Consider the following 21,514-nt stretch of genomic DNA (forward strand, 5'->3'; position numbering starts at 1 on the left):
GAGCCAAACTGCAACCTTGAATACTAACCTCCGTATTCTTCTCTGTCCTTCTCTCAGGGCTTCCCTGGAGACTTTGGGGAAAGAGGCCCTCCTGGACTTGATGGGAACCCTGTAAGTACCTCCGTGCTTGCCAACAGGCCAGAGTACAGCAGACTTGAGGAGCCTGAGTTTGGGGGTCAGACAGAACTGGGTTGTCCCCAGCCTATGACCTACTAGCTGGGTGCTCTTGGCAAAAAAATGGAAAGACTTCTCTGAGTCCCTTTCTTTTGTGGTTTCTGTGGCCTTTTGGGGGAGTCCCTGACTACTTAGCTGTAGGTGGTGCCAGTCTCTGGGGCTTTTGTCTGGTGAAGAAACCCCAGCTGCCACCCGGAGGAGGCACCAGAACCATTTATGGGTAGTTTGGCTTGGCAAAGCCACCTGCTGCAAGCTTTGTAGGAGGCAGGGGCAAGTTCACAGGCATCTTCAATTTTACAGTTTGTAAACGCGCAGAGGCCCAGCTTGCCTGCAAGGAGATGGGTTGGTCTCCCCTTGGGGAGTCTGTTTGCTTTTCCCTTCTTGTCCCAGCTCCAGGCCCTGGGTGGGAGAGGACATTAATGTCAGCCTGGGTTGCAGACCATGGCCAGTGTTCTCAGGAACACCTGCTCAGGTCCTTGACTTTCCCTGGGGCTTGTTACCAGAGCAGCCCTGCCCAGCTGTGTCCACTGGGACCTCCATCAGCACTCTGTCATGTGTTGGTCCATTGCTATGCCATAAATGCTCCTGAGCCTGACCTACCCAGATGCCTCAGAGACAAAGATCCCGCAGGCCTGACCTAGCCAGGAATGTGGAGTTTGTCCCTTGGTAAACCCGTTCATTCCTCTGCACCCCAGTTTCCCTCTCAAAATGCAGGTCAGAATGTATGCTTTAGAGATTGGAAGGTCTTGGCCGCTGCAGGTGTTCAGGGGACAATTGTCATTAATACTAAGTGTCCATAAGGTGGTCCCTGGTCTCAGTGCTACCTCCTTAGGGCATTGCACTTGGCTAGGGGGAGCTGGGTGGCACAGAGGAAGGAGGGGAGAGTAGGAATGGCCTGTGGGGAAGACAGAAGAACTGGGGTAGGGGTGGGTAAGGAAAGAGCTGTGAGGCCTCCAGGTGGGGCAAGATGCCTTTCAAGGGTTTGCAGGGGGAGCCAGGCCCTTCCCACAGACTCGCCTCTTAATGGGTTAGCATCACACCAAAGGATATGGCCTTCTGGGAGTTTCCCTGGATTGGGAGAGACATGCTTCTCCTTAGGGTCTGGAGGAATAGAACAATTTCCTGGCCTTGGCATGAGCTCTGCCATGGAGTTATTGAGGGACCTGGGCAAGTCATTTCCCTTCAGAGCAGTCCCACAGTTATATCAACAAAGACAGCCCTGGGAGAGGCTGGCATTTCTTACCGTTAATCAGTGGCCAGAACCTCAAGGTTTGATTCGTGACTGTCTGTTTTGAATGTGAGCCAGACTCTCCCCTCCTTTTTTTGTTTGTTTGTTTTGTTTTGTTTGTTTTTTTTATCCTGGTGTAGACAATAGATGGTCAATTTATAAATCTTTTGGGGACTGGAGTTGGAAGGTCAGTCCCACATTGTCCCATCCTCTGGCCCCAACAAGACCTTCCCATGACTTCCGGGAAGTCCCAAGAATGGGCAGACCTGGAGAGCCTGAATGGTGATGGAGCCCTAGTGTTTCCCTCTTTGCTTGACTCTGACCTTGGACCGCTCACCTCTGAAATCCCAGTGTCCTCTCCAAGAGAGAAAAACACCTCCACCTGCTTATGGCCTGGGTCCAGTCCCACCCGTGTGTCTGTCCCTCATGCTAGGTGCCAGGCTTGGAAGTGACAGGTGGGATAGATGGTAGAGGGGGTGTCTTCTTCAAACCCAGGCCAAGCATAAAAGAGCACCTAGGGACTGTGGTCAGGAAGAGGGGAAGTCTGCTCCCAATGCTCCAATCGGCACCTGCGTGGGGTATGGTGTGGAGGGAGGCGGGGCAGTCACCACCTTGATTTCTGTGTTTTCAGGGAGAAATTGGTCTGCCAGGGCCACCAGGAGTCCCCGGCCTCATTGTAAGTACACACATGCCTAGGCCCACGGTGGGCAGAGATGGGATAGCCGGGGTGTGAGGAGCAGGCAAGGGACCCACAGGGGAGGTCAGAAGGGCCTCTTCCATCAACTCCCCAGAGGGATGAGGGGGAGAACGGGGAGCGAGGAGAGAGGAGTAAAGGCAAAGCCGTGCTGTGTGACTGCAGGTAGCTTACCCCCCTTCTCTGAGCATCGTTGATCAAATGAGGATGAGTCCTGGAATATGGGGCTGCCAAACATTCTCAGGCTTGCTGTCTGTCCCTTGACTTACAGGCGGGTAGGTCAGTGTGATAGCAGGCCATTGAGCCTGTGAAGGGCTCAGGCCCAGAGGGAGACTGTGGCTAGCAGGGGAGCAGAGACTCTAGAGCATGATAGGCAGCTTTCTTCACCCTTTTCCTCAAAGCACTGACTTTGGAGCCAGAGTGCCCAGTTCAAGTCCCGGCGCTGTCAAATCCTTGTCGTGTGACCTGGGCTTTAGTTTGCTCGTCTGTAATTAATCCAGAGTCCTCCTGGATTAATGTGAGGATGAAAGGAGGGTGGGGACAGTGTGGCCAGCTCCAGCACTCTAAGTTCTGAGTCCCTGGACTATATCTTTATCTCAACCGTTGTCTGCTGAGATGCCTGGGCCCAAGAGGCTGGGGAGCGGGAGGGGACAGGGCCTCTGACTGTTCCTGGCTGGAAAGGCCTTGGCAGGTGGCTCTGTCACTCAGCATAACGCTTGTTGCCTGGCCTGTAGAGCTAGTCTTGACTCAGCCCTGAGGGCCAGTGAGAGGCCAGAGCCTGGGGTGAACCTAGAAATGTCCCCCTAGAATCTGCTTCTCTGCTCTGGCCTTGTGAAGCCTGTGGTGTGGTGGCAGGGGGCATGAGGTGGCTCCCCAGACACGAGGGATGTCTTGTTCTTCCAACACCTGTGCTGAAGATGGTGGAGGAGGAGTAGGAAACACGCCATTCCCCAGGCAGTCTGTCCTTGGAAGAGGGCCCACGGTCCCCAGAAGCATTATTCCTGCTCAAGCAGGTCGGAGCAGAGCCTAGGTGAGGGGATGTGGGGCCAGGTCAACCTCTTGGTTCTGATCTCCAATGATGACCTTACCTCTGTGAACCCCAGGAACCCTCTGTCACATGGGATCCTCGTCCTCATTTGTAATATGGGATTATTGTCCTCATTTATTCTGGGACCACAGATACGTGTAGTCCAATCTGGGCCGTGGCACCAGACCTCCTGGGTTTGAGTCCTAGTTCACCTACTCATCTAATCCCTATCCTGGATATATTTCTTCCCCTCCTGCCCTTCAGTTTCTTCACCTATAAAATGGACATTGTAGTAGTGCTTGCTTTGGGGGATTGGTGTTACGGTTTAAGTAGCTTAACACATTCATATACACAGTGTTTGGAACACAGTAAGGCTCCAAGCAGCAATAATCATAACAGTTGCTATTTTTGTTTTTCTGTTATGTGTCTGATAGCATTGCACACTGGAACTGGGTGGGAGAGCGTGTTAAAATTGACTAGTGATGTCTGCCTTGGAGGGGGATGCTATTGTTAGCTAGTAAGATCCTCCTTGGCTGAAGATGCTACAGTTGACAGTGATGTCTGCCTTGGCTAGGGATGGGGAAGTATTAACTTAGACACTCGCCTCTTATGTTCATTCAACAGAACTTTGCTGACTACTTTCTTTGGCAGTGTGTGCCATGAGAATCTGAGAACATGCTGGAAGTCTTAGTATCTACTTTTTTTTTCTAAGCTCTGAAGAGATCACCGGAGCGTATGACCATTAAGCTCCAATGTGAACACCTCGGGTGCTAGAAACTCTCTCCTTCCCTGGTCCATCAGAGCACACAGCTCTCATTTTCCAGTGTTTTCCTGTCTTGAGCCCAGGTTACCCTCACTGTCCCTGGGAGAGGCTGTTTTGGGTCAAATGCCCATTTCTTGCTCTTCAACTCCTTCAGTATGATCAATACTGATCCCAAACTTTATGAAGGGGGTACTCCCACATTCTGACAGTCATCGTTGGCACATGTTCCCATTTGGCATTGTCCCAGCATTCTGGGTTGGGTCCTGAGAGTAGAATGAGTTCTGTTTGGATGAATGAACAGGTTCTATGGACCCAGACTATGGAGGAACTCTGTGATGTTCCTCCATGTACATGGCATGTTCCTTCCAGCCTCAGAACTACCAGACAAAATGCAAGTCTCAGGTGGATTTGGATGCCAGATGTGATGTTTAGGACACGTTTGTGCTAGAATGTTGTTCTGTTTACCTATCATCCAAATATAACTGGGACCTCTTTCTGTTCTGACCTGATGCTGCAGCTTACAGTGTCTCTTTGGAAAGAGGGGAAACAGACCACAGGTCAAGGTCACACACAAGGCAGGAGAAGGAGCTTGATTCAAGTCCAATACCCCCATCTTCCAGTCCAGGGACTTTTCCTGTCTCCTTCTGGGCTGAGCTCTGGGTCTGCCTACAGTTCTCAGCCCCATGCCTACAAGGTTTCCAAAGAGTTTCTCTTTTCTCCGGCCTCCCTCATGCGGTGTCTTTCTCTGGTCATTGCTAGCTTCTCTTTGCCTATTTTCAGATTCCCTTCTCTGCCAGAATGAAGTTCCTCTCATCTTGGCATCTTTAGGTGGGGGTCACTGGGCTGGACCTGAGCCCACCAAGCCCTGAGTGCCTTCTCTTGTCCTGGAGCTCTGTGAGTGGAAACTCCAGAGCCTGAGGGAGCTTCTTGGGGAACTGGAAAGGAAAGAGTCTCTGCCATGAGGTGTAGGAGGAATTGGGACTGAGTCACGAATGATTTTCTAGAATGTATGGGTGTTCAGCTGAGTGTGTGTGTGTGTGTGTGTGTGTGTGTGTGTGTGTGTGTGTGTAGGGGAGGAGTACATGCTTTGATGGTCAGTTTTTTTGTAGAAACCAAGATATACTCAACCCTCTGTGGAGTCAGTTGACTCCAGACCCTAGAGCAGGGAGGTGACAGAGCTCTGGGGTCACGGCCAAGTGGTGCAGTTACAGGAACAAAGGTCTAGCAGTGTCAGTGGTCAGCCCAGCTAAGACACAGGTGAGCCAAGGCTGGGGACATTACAGGCCAGATGCCACAGCTGAAGAGGAGCCGCGAGGCTGGAAGGAGAGAGAGACTTCTGGGGAGGAGGGAGGGTCCTGTCTTGGAAACCCCCACGGGTTTCCTCCAAGGTCCCTTGCAAACCCTGATCTGGATGCCTATGTCATGGTTTTGGGTTCTTGCTGTCAGAGGCTACCCCAGGATTTGTAAGCATGGATTCATACCTGGACAGACAGACAGACAGTCCTGAGGTCTGGTCCTGCCTCTGCCCCACTCAGTACTTCCAGGGCACGTTTTCTGGACCCTCTTTTTCCTCATTTGTAACTGCCATGCTGGTTGCATGGGTGGACAGTGGTGAACTGCTAGCGGCCCAGTGCATCATTCAGAGTCTGGCTAGGGAGGGCTGGACCGAGGAGGGTTGGCAGCTGCCCCTGGAATTGGACAGACAGCAGGGGGGCTTTAATTGCTTTCAGCTGTGTTGGTTGTGATCCTGGTGGGGGCCTGGAGAGGAAGGGGATGGTGTGAAGTAGTGCCTGGGAGCTTAGGCATGGTTCGAACCTAAGGGTCTTCCTTGTTATTCTCATGGGAACACTCAGCAGTCAGGCTCTAGGAGATGTCCTCTGGGGACAGTGACCCACAGAGTCCCTTCCCCTCCCTTTGTAGGCCAATCTGGGACCCCGTATTTCTAAGACCTACCTTCTGCGACTGCTACTGCCTCCCCTAAGGCCCTACAGCTGCAGTCCTGACATCTAGGGTCTTTTTGCCACAATGTCTTCCCCCTTGGAGTGATGTGTACTCATGTCAAGCCCCTTCTCCGACACCCACACAGCCTTTGAGTGTCCCACATGCTCATCGTCCAGCCTGCGTGATTCTCGTCCCCACACAAGCTGCCTTTAGGTTAGGCTGCCACAGGAAAAGCCAACCTGAGTTCCTGGAGCTGTTGGCTGGTCCTCTGCCCTCTGCCAGGAGCCTAGGGAGCAGCCATCTCTTATAGAGTCTTCTCTGTCCATCATACCGCGGGGACCATGGGCATCACCCTCCTCCACTTGGGGCTGGCAGCAGGGATTGTTTTTTTTAATGTAGCCTCGGAAGGCTGGCTTCCCCTCCCAACTCTGCCTGTGAGGTTTGCTTCTTCCAAAGACTTCAGAACTGGACATGGCTGCAGCCCCGGTCTCTTGGCCTCTTCTTTGGTACATCAGCCATGGTAGAAAAAGTGACCCACCGAGTTGTGAGAAGTAACTGAGAAGAGGGGAATCAGGGACTCTATTGCTCCATGTCCTGCAATGGTTTTATTGTGTCATGATTGTCGTTGTTAGACCCGAGGTGTTCTTTTTCTTGATGGACACTGGGAGCAGGATTTGCTAGCGAAGGCTCAGCAGAGAGGGCTGAACCCAGCCAAGTGGCAGTCCTGAAGTCCTGAGTCGGGATATGCCTGCCATGGGCTAGTACCTGTGTTTCAGGCAGGGGGAGGAATGGACATGTCTAGTCTGAAAAGCTCCCCTCCGCTACCCATCTGCAGGTCCCCCAGCCTTTCTGGAGCTCTCCGCTGGCATTCTCTGCTGCTGGGCTTCCGGGGCTGATCTTATGCCCCAACCTCAGGGCCTTTGCCAAGGAGTCCAAAGAGTCTGAAACAGGGTAGTAGGGAACCGATGCCTAGAGAGCTCAAGTACATTGATTGCAACCGCAAAGCCTGCTGGGTAGGCGAGGGAAGATGAACAAGCTGAAAAGAACGGCTTTTTTTTTTTTTTCCTGGAACAACTCCATGTTATGGCTGAGCTTGGGGGTGCCTATGAGGGAGTGAGCAGAGTGACATTTGAGGGAATGGAGTGGATTTTGAATAAAGACATTCACCCACTTTGCTCTAAGCCTGGATTCCCTGACCTCAGCACTTTTGAGTCCGGGGCTGGGTTACCCTTTGCTAGGATCTGTCCTGTGTACTGCAGGATTTTTGGTGGCCCCTGACTGACCTCCATCTGTTAGATGGTAGTAGCCTCTCTTAAATTGTGACTACCCACAGTGCCCTAGACATCTTTTCACCTGCTAACTCAGCTGCTCCTTGGAACAGTGTTAAGGAAACAAAGTGTTGCTACTCTCCCTGTCCCATGCTAGGTAACTGGCAGAGGGACAAGCCGACCGGTATATGAAATGTCTCTCCAGCTATCCGGAGCTCCTGTGGAGAACACCCTTGGGGTCACCGGACCTCCCAAGTCCAGGATTCCTGCTGTTCCTGACCCAAAGCTGGATCCCCAGCCTGTTGTCCAAGAACCATCTCTGCATCTTGGGGACCATAGATAATATAGAGCACCCAGAATGCCTCCTGTCCTTGTTGCCTTGTGAGGAGCTGTCAGCTGCCCTGGGCAGCAGGAAGTGTTCCTCATCCCTCATCCCAAAGAATAAACCTGTACTTAATTCGTACAGCAGCCCCAGAGCAGAGAATCGTGGTCCCCACTTTGCAGAGAAGGAGACTGGAGTCCAAAGAAGTTATGAGTCCTTTATGTAGTGGACAGAAGTCTTGCTGTCCAATAAGAAGTTCTGGGAGGGGTGTGACCGCTCCTGAGACGTGGCCAAGATCAGGCATTGTGGCCGGCTCTGATTCCAAGTGGAAGTGAACGGCAGAACACTCCCAATTCCAAGACCAGCCCAAGGGTGGGAACTGCATCTTCAGTCCAGCTGCTGGGATCTGGGGGATCCTCCCTCCCAGATCTCCCCCCAGGGCCACCTCTCATGGTGTCTTCGTCTTTGTCTCTCCCCAGGGTGACATGGGAGCACTGGGTCCACTTGGCTACCCGGGACCCAAAGGCATGAAGGTAAGTTAAATGAAGGCTCCCCGAGTTCAGGCCCCACCCCAACTGGGCACCCCAGAAGAAGGACACCGTCTGATGTCACTGGGAGGGGAGATGGGGAAGGCTGGCTGGGAGCTCAGTTCTCTGGCCTGAGAACTGGCCAGCATCTGTATGTCATTTAGGCCAGACATCTTTATTGAACACTAAGTCCACAAGCTGAATGGGAGGCCAGTGTGGTTCTGGGATGTGGGACTCACGGCCAGTGATGTAGACACCCTGGTGACAAGCAGTGAGCTTGGTCCCCACAAGTGGAAGACACTTGCCCAGGAAAGCCCAGGTCCTGGCTGTCAGCGCCCTCTGCTCTGGGTTGAGTTCAGGGATGAGGGTCACTGCAGCTTCTCTCACCTAATCACACAACCCTTTGCCTTGTGAGGTGGGCATCACTGCCCCCTTGGCTCATCAGAATACGGAGCCCCAGGGTGGGGGCCAGCTCAGGGTCTTGAAGCATGTCAGTAGTCCCTGACTTCTGTGGCCTTGGCCTCTCTTGCAGGGACTGATGGGCGGCGTGGGGGAGCCCGGACTGAAAGGTGATAAGGTGATCGGAACTCTCCCTTACTGCCTGTGGGTTACCTCATGCCCCTCCCCCCGGGATACCTGGACCCGCTTGGCTCCTCCGCTGCACACTGTGGCTTCCCTCCTCAGTCCTCCGAAACTACCATTCTGGCTTATTCTGCTCTCTCGGTGTGTGAGGCTCAAGAGAACGGCTGTTGGGGGCCTGATGGTTGAGGCAGATAGGACAGGAGTGAGCGTGGGTCTGCCTTAAGTCAAGGCTCACCTCTGAATCTCAAATGCAGAGCATCACAGCAAGGCATGCAGGGGTCACTGCCTCAGAACGTGGAGGGTGGAGACCTCCCAGGACCAGCCCACACAGGTGTTGGTATCCCTGTATCCCTGGGAGGCTCTGAGAGTCCAGCCCTAGAGAGCACCTAGGCTGAAACACTATGGGAAGCCTCCAAGCACCACCTGTTTCCCCAGCTGCCCCTGAAAAAGCTACTCCTAGGCCCGTGCTGAACAGCCCTGCCGGTGACCTTTTGTTGTCTCAACCCTGTGCCAAACCTTGTTGGAAAGGTGAGGTGAGTCCCAGGGCCCAGAGACAGGTAGCACCTAGCCTAGGTCGCATAGCCTCAGAATGACAACTCCCAGGCCAGTGCAGGAGTACTCGGCCTTGTACAGACATCTCTCTCTTTCTGTTCAGTTTCTACATGAACTTGGAATGCCAAAGGGTATGTGGCATGTTTGGGGGCGGCCCCCTGAATATCCACATGAGATGGCTTCGCCGCTCAGTCCCTCCTCACCTGTGCCAGATGGCTGGGCCCTTGTGACCGCTTGAGACACCTGGGTCCCCAGAGAGTCCCAGTCACTGAACAGAATAAAAGTCATGAGGTCCCAGTGAGCAAGGCTCTGGGAAGTCACTGGCTCTAGAACCTGCAACTGACAACTGTGGAAACCGAGTCCCAGAGAAGGGAAGATATTGATGAAGTCAAAGTCTGTGCTTTGTGGAGCTAATCCAAGTCCCTGGGCTCTTAGGAAGTGGTCAGGCAGCCCGCAAGATGGAGTAACTTCAGCTCTTTCTCCACCTGTTGCTACCTCTCCGATTTCTCCCATCACGCCTAAGCCTCTGTTGCCTTTCCAGGCTCTATCCGCTACTGTCCTCCCAGACCTTCCGTCCAGCCCTCTCGAAATGAAGGGCTTGTGGGGGTGAAGTGGGGGGTCCTGATGACCTCCTGTCTGCTCTGAGGCGTGAGACGACAGCTCTGTGGAATAGCTGAAGTACTGGCCAAGGAGAAAGGAAGTGGGGGAGATGAATTTGTGGCCGAGGGCTTTGCACGGGTGATTGGGCAGGGCCGGCCGCCAATCTGCATTGCCGGAAAACATGCAAATGAGCCTAGTGCCCTCATGTCCTTGTCACAGCAGCTGGTGGGGCCACCAGGGGCGCTGGAGATGTTGAGCTCCGCAACAAACTGAAGGAAGTCCTTCAAGTCCCCCAAGAGGGAGAGAGGCAGAGTTGCTGTCCTGCCCTTGGCTGGGCCAGGGTCTCCAGCTTGTGCTCTGGCAGCCATATCCATGCTGCCTCTAGCCCCCCCTGGACCACTGAGCCATCATTCATCCCTGTATTCTCCTGCTCATCCTGACTTTCCATGACCCCACCTGGCCCTGAGCCAGGCTCTCAGATCAGCCTGGAGGGGGCTCCTGCTCAGCCTGGCTCTCCAGGTCATGGCCGAGTTTCCTAGATGACTTTTAAGCTTTTCCTCTCTCATATTTTTAATATTTTCAACCCTTCTTTGCACAACACACACACACACACACACACACACACACACACACACACACACACACACACACGGAGAGGGAGAGAGAATACCTCCCCAAATTCTATGACTATGTATAAGATTTTCTAAATAGAAAGAAAAAAGAAAACACAAAAAAGCAAGTTAAAAAAAACAAAACAAAACAAAACAGAAAAGCTTTCAATTCCAATTTTTGTTCTGATGATCCAGTTGTGTGCCAAGTCACAGCCTTTACAGCCACCTTGGTCTTCTGAGATTTCTACTTCTTCGAGCTGCTAGAGCTTCATAAGGTCTCAGTGACCAGAACGAGTAGGCTACTGTAATGTAGCCTAAGGCAACAGGCTAGCAGGCCAAGGGCTTCGAGATGGTTCTAGTCCTACAAGGGAGGCGCCTTTCCAGCTGGCCTGGGGACAGCTCATTTACCGGAACTGGACCAAGAGGGAGCAGAGGAATCCTGTCACCAAGCCTTCTGAAGAGACCCACCCAGAGCTCAGTCAGGGCCCATTTGATCCCTGTTGCGCACAGTCCGAACAAGCCAGCTATCTGGTGATTCCCACGATAGCTGATTAAAAGCGGTTAATTAGAAGCCAGCTGCTGGAATGGCAGGGGGACAGGAAGACGTGGCAGCTCCCAGCAGGCGTAGTGGCTAGGCTGTGGTGCCTGCAGCTGTCACCCTTGCATGCGGACATCAACTGTTGAGCCTGCAGGGTGAAGACACTGCCCTACAAGAAAACCAGGGTTCTCTACAAAAGGGCCAGGAGGCCTTGGGGGTGCTCTGAGAAGCTGTGGTGGAGTGGGAGGCCTCTCCTCACCCTGGGGCTCTCCTGGCCCACCTAGGGGATGGGACCTTGACCACTTTAGAGCCAAGGCTGCTGCTGGCCACAAGAACAGCCTCCACAAGGCTCCACGGGGTCTGCTGTGTGGGGAAAGCTTCTGGGTTGCATGCCTCCCCCCCTTATAATCTCTTTGCTGGTGTGTACTCAGGGTGAACAAGGGGTCCCAGGTGTGTCGGGAGATCCCGGCTTCCAAGGAGACAAGGTAATTTTATCAGGTGCCTCCGGCCCCACCTTCATCCTCCTTCTGCTAGTCTGGGACCCACTTGTCAGGTGGCAGTTCCCATCCACCCACTCGTCACTTCTCCTGGACCTCATAGTGGCCTCTGAACTTATTTGCTAGCCACTGTTACCTACCCCAGTCTGTCCTTCTAATGACCCCCAAATTGTCCTTTTGAGGGCACATGTGTCTTTGTTCTTTTCACACTGTCAATGGTTCCCAGCTGTCCTTAGGGACAAGTTCTGGTGCTCCCCACAGTGGCACAGGACCCCAGTCTGGGACCCGCTGACATTTCCCCCTCACCTTGGCTGTGTTGCGGAACCGCTAAACTGTCCTGGGAGCCTCGTGCTGTTTGAACACACCACTTCCCTTTCAGAACCCACCCCTGGCCTCTGCACCACCCTGCTCAGATGCCTTCCCCCGCCCCCCCCCCCAACTTTCTCAGAAAGTGGCCTTTGATGTCCTGGGCACGTATCTGTCTCTCACTCACAATACTCTTCTCCTTGGTTGGGGACCTGTGCTTAACCTCCTGCAGACTGAATTCCCGGAGGAACAGGGCTCTCCACTGCCCTGACAGCTCTGCTCTGGTCCTACACTCAACTGAAAATTCAGGACGAGTTGGCCAGAAGGAGGGAAGAAGGGAGGGAGGGACTAGCTGTGCCGATAAGGAACAACGGATGAACCGTGATGGCCTTGATCTCCAGAGGCTGGCTGTGGCCTGCTGGGAATGGCTCCTCTGCCCGGAGTTAACCATGTGGACACATCTGGCCTTCCTGGCCAGCCCACCAGGCTCAAATGTTGACCAGTTCCCTCTTCCCTTCCTTCTAGCCGGCCTGCCCTGACCCAGTGTCCATGTCTAGGTTATAACATACAGGCCTGGCTGCTCTCCTCTTGGGCTCTGATCTCAAGCGGCCTGAAGGGCACTGTAGGGCTAGTATGGATGAAGATTCCGTAGGTCCTGAACAGTAGGTCAAGGCTGCTCCCAACCCTGGTACCCAGGTCTTGGGGTGCAGCAAGTGTGAGCTCAGCCCAAGCCTGCAGTGGGGAAGGGAGGCCCTCCTCCTTCCTGAAGATGGGCCGGCAGAAGGGTACTGTGGTTGCTCCTGGCATGGCTATGCTCTGATAACTCAGTTTTCTTTCTCTTTCACCAGGGGAGTCAGGGCTTGCCAGGGTTCCCAGGTGCCCGAGGGAAGCCAGGGCCTCTGGTAAGTTCCTCTTCCTCATCCCTCCACCTGGTTGTAGCTTTGGGATACTGAGGCCAGTACCCTCCACTTGCTTATGGACCATAGCTGGGGTTATACCACATCCAAGACTTCCCTTCTTCCAGCAGTCCTTGGGTTGAGCAGAGTGAGGCACAGATGGCGATTGGCCAATTTCCTGGATAGAGTTTCTGAAGCTGAGGGGCAGGAGTCATGCTGGGTACCAGACTGGCCCCAGGCCCTGCACACCAATGGACCCTAATTGGAACCAGACTCTGCATGCCCATGCACACTACTGATGCCACCCATCTCATGACACTGAATGCTAGCATGTGTCACATACACACACACACACACACACACACACACACACACACACACACACACTCGCTTTGCCACTTTCCTTACATGCCTACTGCCCACACCCAAGGAGCAGAGGGTGAACAGTGACGGCTGCTTCCATTTCTAGATGTGGAAGTTTAGATTCTGAAGGCTGAAGTGGCCTGCTTGGGTCTCCTGGCTGGAACACACAGCAGAAGACATTGCAGGTGCTGCTCCTTTTTAGCCAACTAGGCAGATTTCACTTGTGTAGTTCCAGAACTTTCCAGCTGCCTTCAACTGAGGATAGGGTGTTGGTGAAAGGTAGGGCCCATGCTAATCCTGTCTGTGTAGTGATCCTACATCTCCCACAGGGCAAAGCTGGAGACAAAGGCTCACTTGGGTTTCCTGGACCTCCTGGTCCTGAGGTACGTGATGTCTGTCTGTCTGTCTGTCTCTCTCTCTCTCTCTCTGTCACCCTCTCCTGTCCCCTACATCTGAGTAGAACTTAGTGTTGTGCCCAGAGATGGTGAAGGAGTTGTTAGGGATCATCCATAAAATGAGAAACAAGGCCAAGGCTAGAAATGGGCTCAGTGGTGCATGCTAGGATCCCAGCACTCCAGTGGGAGCTTAAGGTCAGCCCAAGCTGTGCAGCTAGACTCTATCTCAAAAACCAAAAGGAAAAGAGAGAAATTCACGCGTCAGTACCCTCTGTGCTCTCTTCCCCAACTCAGCTTGTGCTGTCTCACCCAGAGTCTCCCCGAGCTAACCTTAGAGTCCTTCCCTAGTGGTGGCCAACCGGACTCTTGTGGTTCCCACAGAGCCATCTCTGAAGCCTTCCCGGGGTGCTGTCCGTGTCCTTTGGAGCTGTGGGTTTACTCACAGGGACTCCTCTGAACCGTTCTTTCCCTGGCCGCTCCTCCGGGCTCAGGGCTCCTAGACATGGTGGGGAGGGAAGAGAGCCACTGATTCTGGATTGGCTGAAGAATGTGAAACAAAGCAGGATGGTATAGGCAGTGAAGCGCCCGCCGGGGAACGTGGAGAACACCTGGCAGCTGCTGATACATGTGATGATGAACATCTCGAGGCTCGGCCATAGATGATAAGTGGGCACTCACTGTAGCCCCACTAACCTGGTCCCCTCTAACAGTAGCATGCTACCTTAACCAGGGTTTCTGTGCATCTCAGGCTTGTTACCACCCAGTCCCCAGCCACCGGAGCTGCTTGACCTCAGGGCCTTGCTCCTCCATGAGATTCCTGCAGCCAAGGGAAAAGCCTGCTCCCAAGCTTTCCAGAGATCACTCATAGCCTTCCCCAATGGATGAGGGCATGCTTCCTAAAAGCCACAGTCTGGCTCTTCGCTCTGTTGACTTTGGCCAGGACACAACCCTATCTTTAGACAAATGAACTTGGCCTCCCCTCCATCCTTTGCTCAACGTGGAAAAAGACTCCTGAGTCTGGATTTCCTAGCAGCCTGGCCAGTGAGGGAGGAAAGCTTATTCCTGAATGTGAACTCATGGATGGATGAGGCTCTTATTGGGCCAGGAGCTGGGTAGCAGCTAGGGAGGAGAACTCACCACACTGTGGCGGGGGTGGTGGGTGGGGAGCAGGAGAGCTGCCTCTGTTTATGGATGGATAAACAAGGCTTAGAGCCTCAGGGTCACTGTTCAGTAGCAGTTCGGCTGGACTCCGGCTCCCAGGGTTCCTCTGGGGTCTGTCCGGCCTATCTCTGTGCTGCTTTGGTTGGCTGACTCCATAGCCAGGGGTGGCTCGGGCTGGTGGAAGGCAGAAGCCGTGAGTGCGCGTGTGTCTTTGCTGGCTAGCACCTGGCCCTCAGGAGCTGGGAGGGAGCCCCCCGCGCACAGTCTCCTGACAGCATTGCCTCCTTCATTCAACACCAGAACTGAGTCACAGCCTGGCAGCTGTGTTCCCACAGGAGATTGGGCAATCCCAGGCGAGGGTGGTTTCCCAGCACACACTCTTGTGGATACCAGTTTGTCTGTGTACTCCCTGTTGGGTGCTAATCTAAGCACTTGGCTTCCATCGCTCCTTACAGTCTTAGCAGTGCCCTGTGAGGTATTTTATCTAAAACTACTGCATAGGCCAAAGCCCGGAGAGGCTGAGTACTTGCCCATCACACAGTGAAGGAGTAACAGGACAGGATGTGGGTCCCATTTTGACGGAACTTCAATGTGTTAGCACCAAATTTAGGACTGTGTGTTTAGTGTGGTGCCATACTCCTTTAATTCCAGCACTCAGAAGGCAGAGGCAGGAGGATCTCTGGGAGTTCAAGACCAGTCTGGTCTGCTTAGCAAGTTCCAAGCTAGCCTGGATGACATAGTGAGACTTCTAAAGAAGAAAATATTCGGGGGCTGGAGAGATGGCTCAGTGGTTAAGAGCACTGACTGCTCTTCCAGAGGATCTGGATTCAATTTCCAGCACTCACAGGTCAGCTTACAACTGTCTTTAGCTCCAGTTCCAGGGGACATGACACCCATGGCAAAACACCAATGCACATAAAATGAAAATTTAAAAAAAGAAAAAAAATATTCAGGACCACTTGGGGAAAAAAAAGACAAAAGGATTTAACAGAAATGAGTAGTGTGAGGTTAAAGGAAAGGAAAGAAAAACAGCAACAAAAGAGTGAAGTGGGCGGGGTGTTTTAGTCACAGAGAATCATGGGGGAAAAAATGGAGGGCCTTGAGTTCTAGCTGCCAGGAAGGGACGAATGGGGCTTCCCTGTGCTAACGGGTTTCTAGGCTGGATTAACGGAGGTATTCCACATAAAACACAGAGAGGGATTTCCCACACCGGCCCCACTAGACACGGCTAGGCTGAAGGACACTTTGCCCCTGTAGCAGCTGTAATAGAAACAAGCCTCTGGGGTGGCGAGAGGGGTCCCCAGCAGAGGCACCAGGGTGTGGAGGAGAAGGAGGCCTCTCTGCTCCAGACTTGGCCTGTCTGGAGCATGCTCACCTGTCGGGATAGGCCCTTCAAAGCCGCAGGCCAGGATAGGAGCGTGTCACAGAGTCCGGCCCTCTGGGCAGGGGATCTCAGGAATGCTAGCTCCCGAGAGGAGGGGCCGTGATTAAGGGCATCAGCAGTTGACTCTGTACAACCAATGTGGCGAGTCATGGCCCACGGGATGGATGTGGCTCGTGGGTCAGGCATCTCAGACAGGGCGGCTGACTCAGGGTTCAGTGTTCCCGGAGCCTGAGACTCCGTTCTGAGTCAGATGACCGTGTGCGACAGCCTTCGTGTGTTCCTGAATGATCTTCCATATCTCTGTTCCCTCACCTCTCTCTCCACAAGTCTCATGCAGCACAGGCTGTCTTTGAACCTGATATGTAACTGAGGATGACCTTTAACCCTTTATCTTCCTGTCTCTGCCTCCCGCTCCCAGTGCTAAGATTAAAGACATGGGTCACTGCATTCAATTCCTTATGTATTTTCTCAGCCACTCTGCAAAGTCAGTCTTGGGGACTGAAGGGGGGGATCAAGTAGTTGACCCACCTCAGGTCACATGACAGTAGTGGTAGGGGTGGTCACCCATGGCACTCGAGGAGGGGAGGGCACGGGGGGGGGGGGGGAAGCGGCGACGTGTGCCGAGCACCTGCCAAGCAGCCCAGGTGACCTGGCTCTCTGCTTTCCCACAGGGTTTCCCAGGAGACATTGGCCCCCCAGGGGACAATGGTCCTGAAGGGCTGAAGGTGAGTCCATTCCCACCTAAGGTCCTTGGCTGAAGAAATCCCAGGGCGCACGTTGGCTGCCCTACTGGAGAGCCCTGCCAACATAAGGTGGAGGTCCTGCCTCTGAGACCCTTTCTGTTCTCTTTCCCCAGGGTAAGCCTGGAGCCCGAGGCCTGCCTGGACCCCCTGGGCAGCCGGGACCTGAGGTGAGATGCCCTTGTCCCCTCCTGTTCCTCTTTGTCTTTTCTACCCTGTCCCAGCACCCAGCTGGCTCTGTCCAGGGTACCAAAGCCTTGACTGGGGCCAGGGCCATGTCAGATTCATCACCAGAGCATCTGTTCCATTACAGCTCTGCCTGTGACTCTTCTCTGGCCTAGTGGGACAAGTAACTTCCTTTCACACCTATCACAGTTTATCATGTTGATATGGGAGGATAGGGAGTGTCAGTCCCTTTTTTGAAGCAGGTCCTTGGAGATCCAGGGAGGGAAATGATTGCCAGGCCCCATGTTAATAGCAGGTAAGGCCTTGACTAGAACTCAGGTGTGCCTCAGCCCAGAGTCCCTGCTCAGATCCTGTGCTATTTCTCAGATATGCTCCTGAGAGACACGAGGGCATCATGGGAATGCCATGTCTTACCTAGCTGGGATGTCAGCAGAGTTCACCTGTACCTGGTCGGGCAGGAGCTGGCCTCAGGCCTTCTGGGCCTTCCACAGGCAGCCTGGCTTTTGCTTGCACATGAGCCTTGACTGGCATCGTGGTACACAGCCCTGGGAGAATGAGCAACCACGAGCAGGCCTTTGCTGACACGATCCTTTCTCTGAGCTGGGTGTGGGTCTGGCAGAGTTCCCGTGCTGGCTCTAGGAGTCACTGCATGGGGTTGCTTTCCTGGAAGCTGGAGATACTTGCTCCAGGGTTGCTCTGAGGGGCCTGTGGTCAGGCCCCAGCTGCCAGAAGGGTCAGCCTGGAGACTCTTGTGACCTGCGGAGGGCTGGAGAATCATAGTCAGGAACAGAAATGGGAGAGAAGAGCGAGACCATTGCACATTTCCCTCCTTATAGCACAAGTTCTCCAGGAATCCTATTTAATTTTCTCCTTGGTCTTCCTTCTTTTCTTGTGCCCTCCTACTCCAGGGAGATGAAGGACCCACCGGGCCACCAGGAGTCCCAGGCTTGGAGGTGAGTGTTGGTAGCCAGGAGGAAGTAGGGCTTCTTGGAGCTGAGCCAATGGGGACAGGAAGGACAACATCTGGCTAGTGGTCTGGAGAGCAGCCAGCAGGGAGGCCTCCGGCCAGTCAGAGAACACAAGAAGTGCCCTAAGAAGAGAGACTGAAGGCGTGTGCTGGTGGCCTCAACTACCTGCTTGACCGTGTTGGATTCTGTGTGGCTGTTTCCCCGTGGATTTTTCCAGGAGCCACTCGCCTTGCTCGGTTCTATCAGGGAGGAACAACAGAGGCTTCAGGAGTGGAAGGTCCAGCCCTGGGTCCCATAGCTAGGATGTGGGCTGGCTGCCCAGAGCCTAGGTGCACATTCTCTCCCCGGCTTCCAGCTGCCTTGGAGAAGGCCTGCCCACCTGTACCCCAGCGACGGTGTGGAGCAGCAGTCCACGAGCCTTCTGATTCCAGTGTCTCTTTACACTCAGAAAGGATGAGACACCCAAGAGTGTTTGCTAGTGTGGGTCATCTCGTATTGTGAATATGTGAATAATTAGAACCAGCACACTCTACATGTGTTCATTAAGTCAGTGGGAATTAGTGATAAGCCTGTTCTCATAAGCAGAAAATTTTTTTTTGTCCCAAATCACTATATTTTCTGAAGCAAAGCATGGACAAGCGTGGCATGGCTTTCCCGTTTTTGCAAACCTCTTGGATGTCGGTCACTCTGGTGAAGTCAGCTGGGTTCTCACTTCTGTATCTGCGTCAGTCTTTGGTGACATCATGTGTCACACAGTCTCTGAAAACTCCACCACATCCCTGAGAGAAGCGATGAAGGCGGGTGACATCTCATGGCTGCTGTGAAGCGCTTTCCCACTTGACCCTCCCAAAGGGATCGCTGGGACCTCAGAGTTCTCTGACCGTGTTTGGAAGACTGCAAACTGGAAGTCCGCATGACCCTGTGCCCAAGCGCTCCGCCCAACCTCTCCTTGTCCTCTCCCATAAAAAGCAGGGGTCATTGTCCCTATTTATGACAGCTCAGCCCAGGGATTGAGGAAGCAATGCTGAGGCCGCGTAGCTGGAGACCATCCTTGAATTTCTTTGTCGGGATGCCTGGTGACATTGGATCTCTACATCACTGTCCCTTCTGGAGCATAGTATCTCCCTGTGCTGGACTTCTAGAGTTCTCCAGGGGCCCTCATCTCACTGTCCCTGGCAGTCCCTTTCATGTGCCTCTCTGTTGCAGGGTCAGCCTGGAAGGAAGGGGTTTCCTGGGAGGCCTGGCCTGGATGGTTCGAAGGTGAGGAGATGGGCGTGCCTGGAGATGGGGGTGGAGGGAGAGGGCATGGGTCTGACAGAGACGGACGGCCCTAGGACAAGCCCTGAATCTCATGACTAGTGAAAGGGGAGAAAAAGGTCCGTCTTCATCCCAGAGTGTTGGTAACAGAAGAGAGTGAAGGAAGTGGACATAGCCGGTGTCCAACAGAGGGGGATTGTTCAGGTCATGGGATACAGTCCAGACACTCTGGGGCAGGCTGGAAACGGGAGATGAGCAGGGTGATACTTCTTCCTCTACTGGGCAGAGGCAAGAGATGGGCAGTGCTTAACTGGAGCAGAAGGAGATGTCTGTTGTCTCCTCTGGGCCTCCATGTAGCCCCTGGTGTACAATAAATATGTATTGTGTTTGTTAATGGGTCTTTTTCTTTTTTTTTTTTTAATGATCAAAACAAGAACTGACCCTTAAGGGAGTGGGCTACTTTTCTTATCTCAGGGACAAGATATCCGGCAGAAAACTAGTTAAGGGAATGTCTTCGTTAGGATCACTATTGCTGTGATGAAACACCATGACCAAAAGTTACTGTTCATCACTGAAGGAAGTCAGGACAGGAACTCAAACAGGGCAGGAACCTGGAGGCAGCAGCTGATGCAGAGGCCCTGGAGGGGAGCTGCTTACTGGATTGCTCTTTGTGCCTTGCTCAGCCTGCTTTCTTTAAGAATCTAGGGCCACTAGCTCAGGGGTGGCCCCACCCACAATGGAATGGGCCCTTCTATATCAATCACTAATTGAGAAAATGCCCTACAGGCCTTCCCGCAGCCTGATCTCATGGAGGCATTTTCTCAATCGATGTTCCTCCTTTCAGAGGACTCTAGCCTGGGTCAAGTTGACATAAAACACAAGGAAGAAGGGTTTATTATGGCTGTCAGCTTAAGAAGGTACAGGCCACCATGGCAGAAAAGGTGTGGTGGAGTTCGTGGTGGCCAGACAGTGTAGCTGGGCCTCTTCACATCTGGCCAGAGCAGGAAACAGAAAGCTGGGGATGGTGGCTGTCTCCCTTTTATTTACTTGGATCCCCAGCCCCTGGGATGGTGCTTCCCACATTCAGAGTGAATCTTCATGTGTCCATTAAACCTCCCTAGAAATGCCACCATAGACACACTCGTGTGTTTTTATTCCCATTTCACATCCACCCAGGCTGATAATGAAGACTAATCATCATTTCCAGGGAAGGCCCTGACAATGTTGGGCTAAGTCTATGAATGGGTTGGAAAGATGAGGGTAGGAAACAGTCCGAGGATCCCTTGAGCCCTGGTGATAACCTCCCTCCAAAGGAGTGAATGGCTATGTGCCTGGCCTGCCAGCATTCGTAAGAATGACATCTGGGGAGGAACCGAGGGGAGGACGAGACTATGACCAGGACGTAGGAGCCATATTTTCCATCCAAGCTCCTGTCCCTGTGATCATGTGTCCTGCCCTCTGAGGACTTGCCATAATCCCTCAGATATTAGTTAGGTTTCTGTGGTGGAAGGTGACCTATCTGGGCAAATTCATGCCAGGGTATCTGTTGATCACTGATCCACTCATGTACTACGGGGAGAGAGAGAGAGAGAGAGAGAGAGAGAGAGAGAGAGAGAGAGAGAGAGAGAGAGAGAGAGAGAGACCGTGGCTGCTGTGGCCACCCATGGAGTAAGTTCTGTCCAGCAGAGATCACACCTGCCAGGCAAAGCCATGCCAGGCCACCAAGTGCTGGAAGCTGGGAGGCTGAGCCCAGCACAGAGACGAGACTCTTCAAGACTGTTTGTGCTGGTGGCAAAGCTTGAGAGTGTGGAGCTTCTTAATGATCTTTACCTGCAATCCCCAGCTCTCCCTGCAGTGGGTGACCTGCATGGAAATGGGCCACAGTCAGGTGGACCAAGGTCCCAATACTAGCCCTCCTTCTAGCTGGCTCTGTGACCTTACACAGTCCTTCCACCCCTCTGGACCTTAGTTCCCACCCTAACAAAATGAGTTAGGTTGTTTGAAGTCCCAAAGGAGTCAGGATGCTGGGGACCTTGCTCAGAGGGAGTAGATGGCTGTAGTATTGGGGAGTGTCAGGATGCTGGGGGACCTTGCTCAGAGGAATTAAATGGCTGTAGTATTGGGGAGTGTCAGGATGCTGGGAGATCTTGCTCAGAGGAAGTGGATGGCTGTAATATTGGGGAGTGTCAGGGTGCTGGGAGACCTTGCTCAGAGAGAGTGGATGGCTGTAGTATTGGGGAGTGTCAGGGTGCTGGGGATCTTGCTCAGAGGGAGTAGATGGCTGTAATATTGGGGAGCACTCTTTGGTTGCTGCTAGCCATTTGGATTCTTCTTCTTCAAGGCCAAAGTCTGGAGATGGGATTTCTGGTTCATTCTCACCAATGACACCTAAGGCCACTTGGCCCTAGGGACTTCCTCAAGTGTTTTCAGTGTCCTGCCTCCTGTCCTGACTTACCCTCTTCTATGTTCCTTTGCAGGGAGAACCAGGGGATCCTGGACGGCCAGGGCCTGTGGGTGAACAGGTAAGTTAGTGA

At 53.3% G+C, this 21,514-nt stretch overlaps 1 protein-coding gene across 1 annotated transcript in view; it reads left to right on the forward strand.

Moving 5' to 3' along the window:
- The window catches only part of Col27a1 (collagen type XXVII alpha 1 chain), a 118,805-nt gene that overhangs the window by 51,288 nt on the left and 46,003 nt on the right, over positions 1-21,514 (forward strand). Inside the window, exons 13-24 of the mRNA XM_059255880.1 lie at positions 58-111; positions 2,034-2,078; positions 7,897-7,950; positions 8,477-8,521; positions 11,259-11,312; positions 12,479-12,532; positions 13,219-13,272; positions 16,501-16,554; positions 16,686-16,739; positions 17,664-17,708; positions 18,930-18,983; positions 21,458-21,502. Coding sequence (XP_059111863.1) covers positions 58-111; positions 2,034-2,078; positions 7,897-7,950; positions 8,477-8,521; positions 11,259-11,312; positions 12,479-12,532; positions 13,219-13,272; positions 16,501-16,554; positions 16,686-16,739; positions 17,664-17,708; positions 18,930-18,983; positions 21,458-21,502 — 612 coding nt within the window. The remainder of the gene's footprint in view (positions 1-57; positions 112-2,033; positions 2,079-7,896; positions 7,951-8,476; positions 8,522-11,258; positions 11,313-12,478; positions 12,533-13,218; positions 13,273-16,500; positions 16,555-16,685; positions 16,740-17,663; positions 17,709-18,929; positions 18,984-21,457; positions 21,503-21,514) is intronic.

This window comes from Peromyscus eremicus, chromosome 2, assembly GCF_949786415.1.
Source record: "Peromyscus eremicus chromosome 2, PerEre_H2_v1, whole genome shotgun sequence".
NCBI lineage: Eukaryota > Metazoa > Chordata > Mammalia > Rodentia > Cricetidae > Peromyscus > Peromyscus eremicus.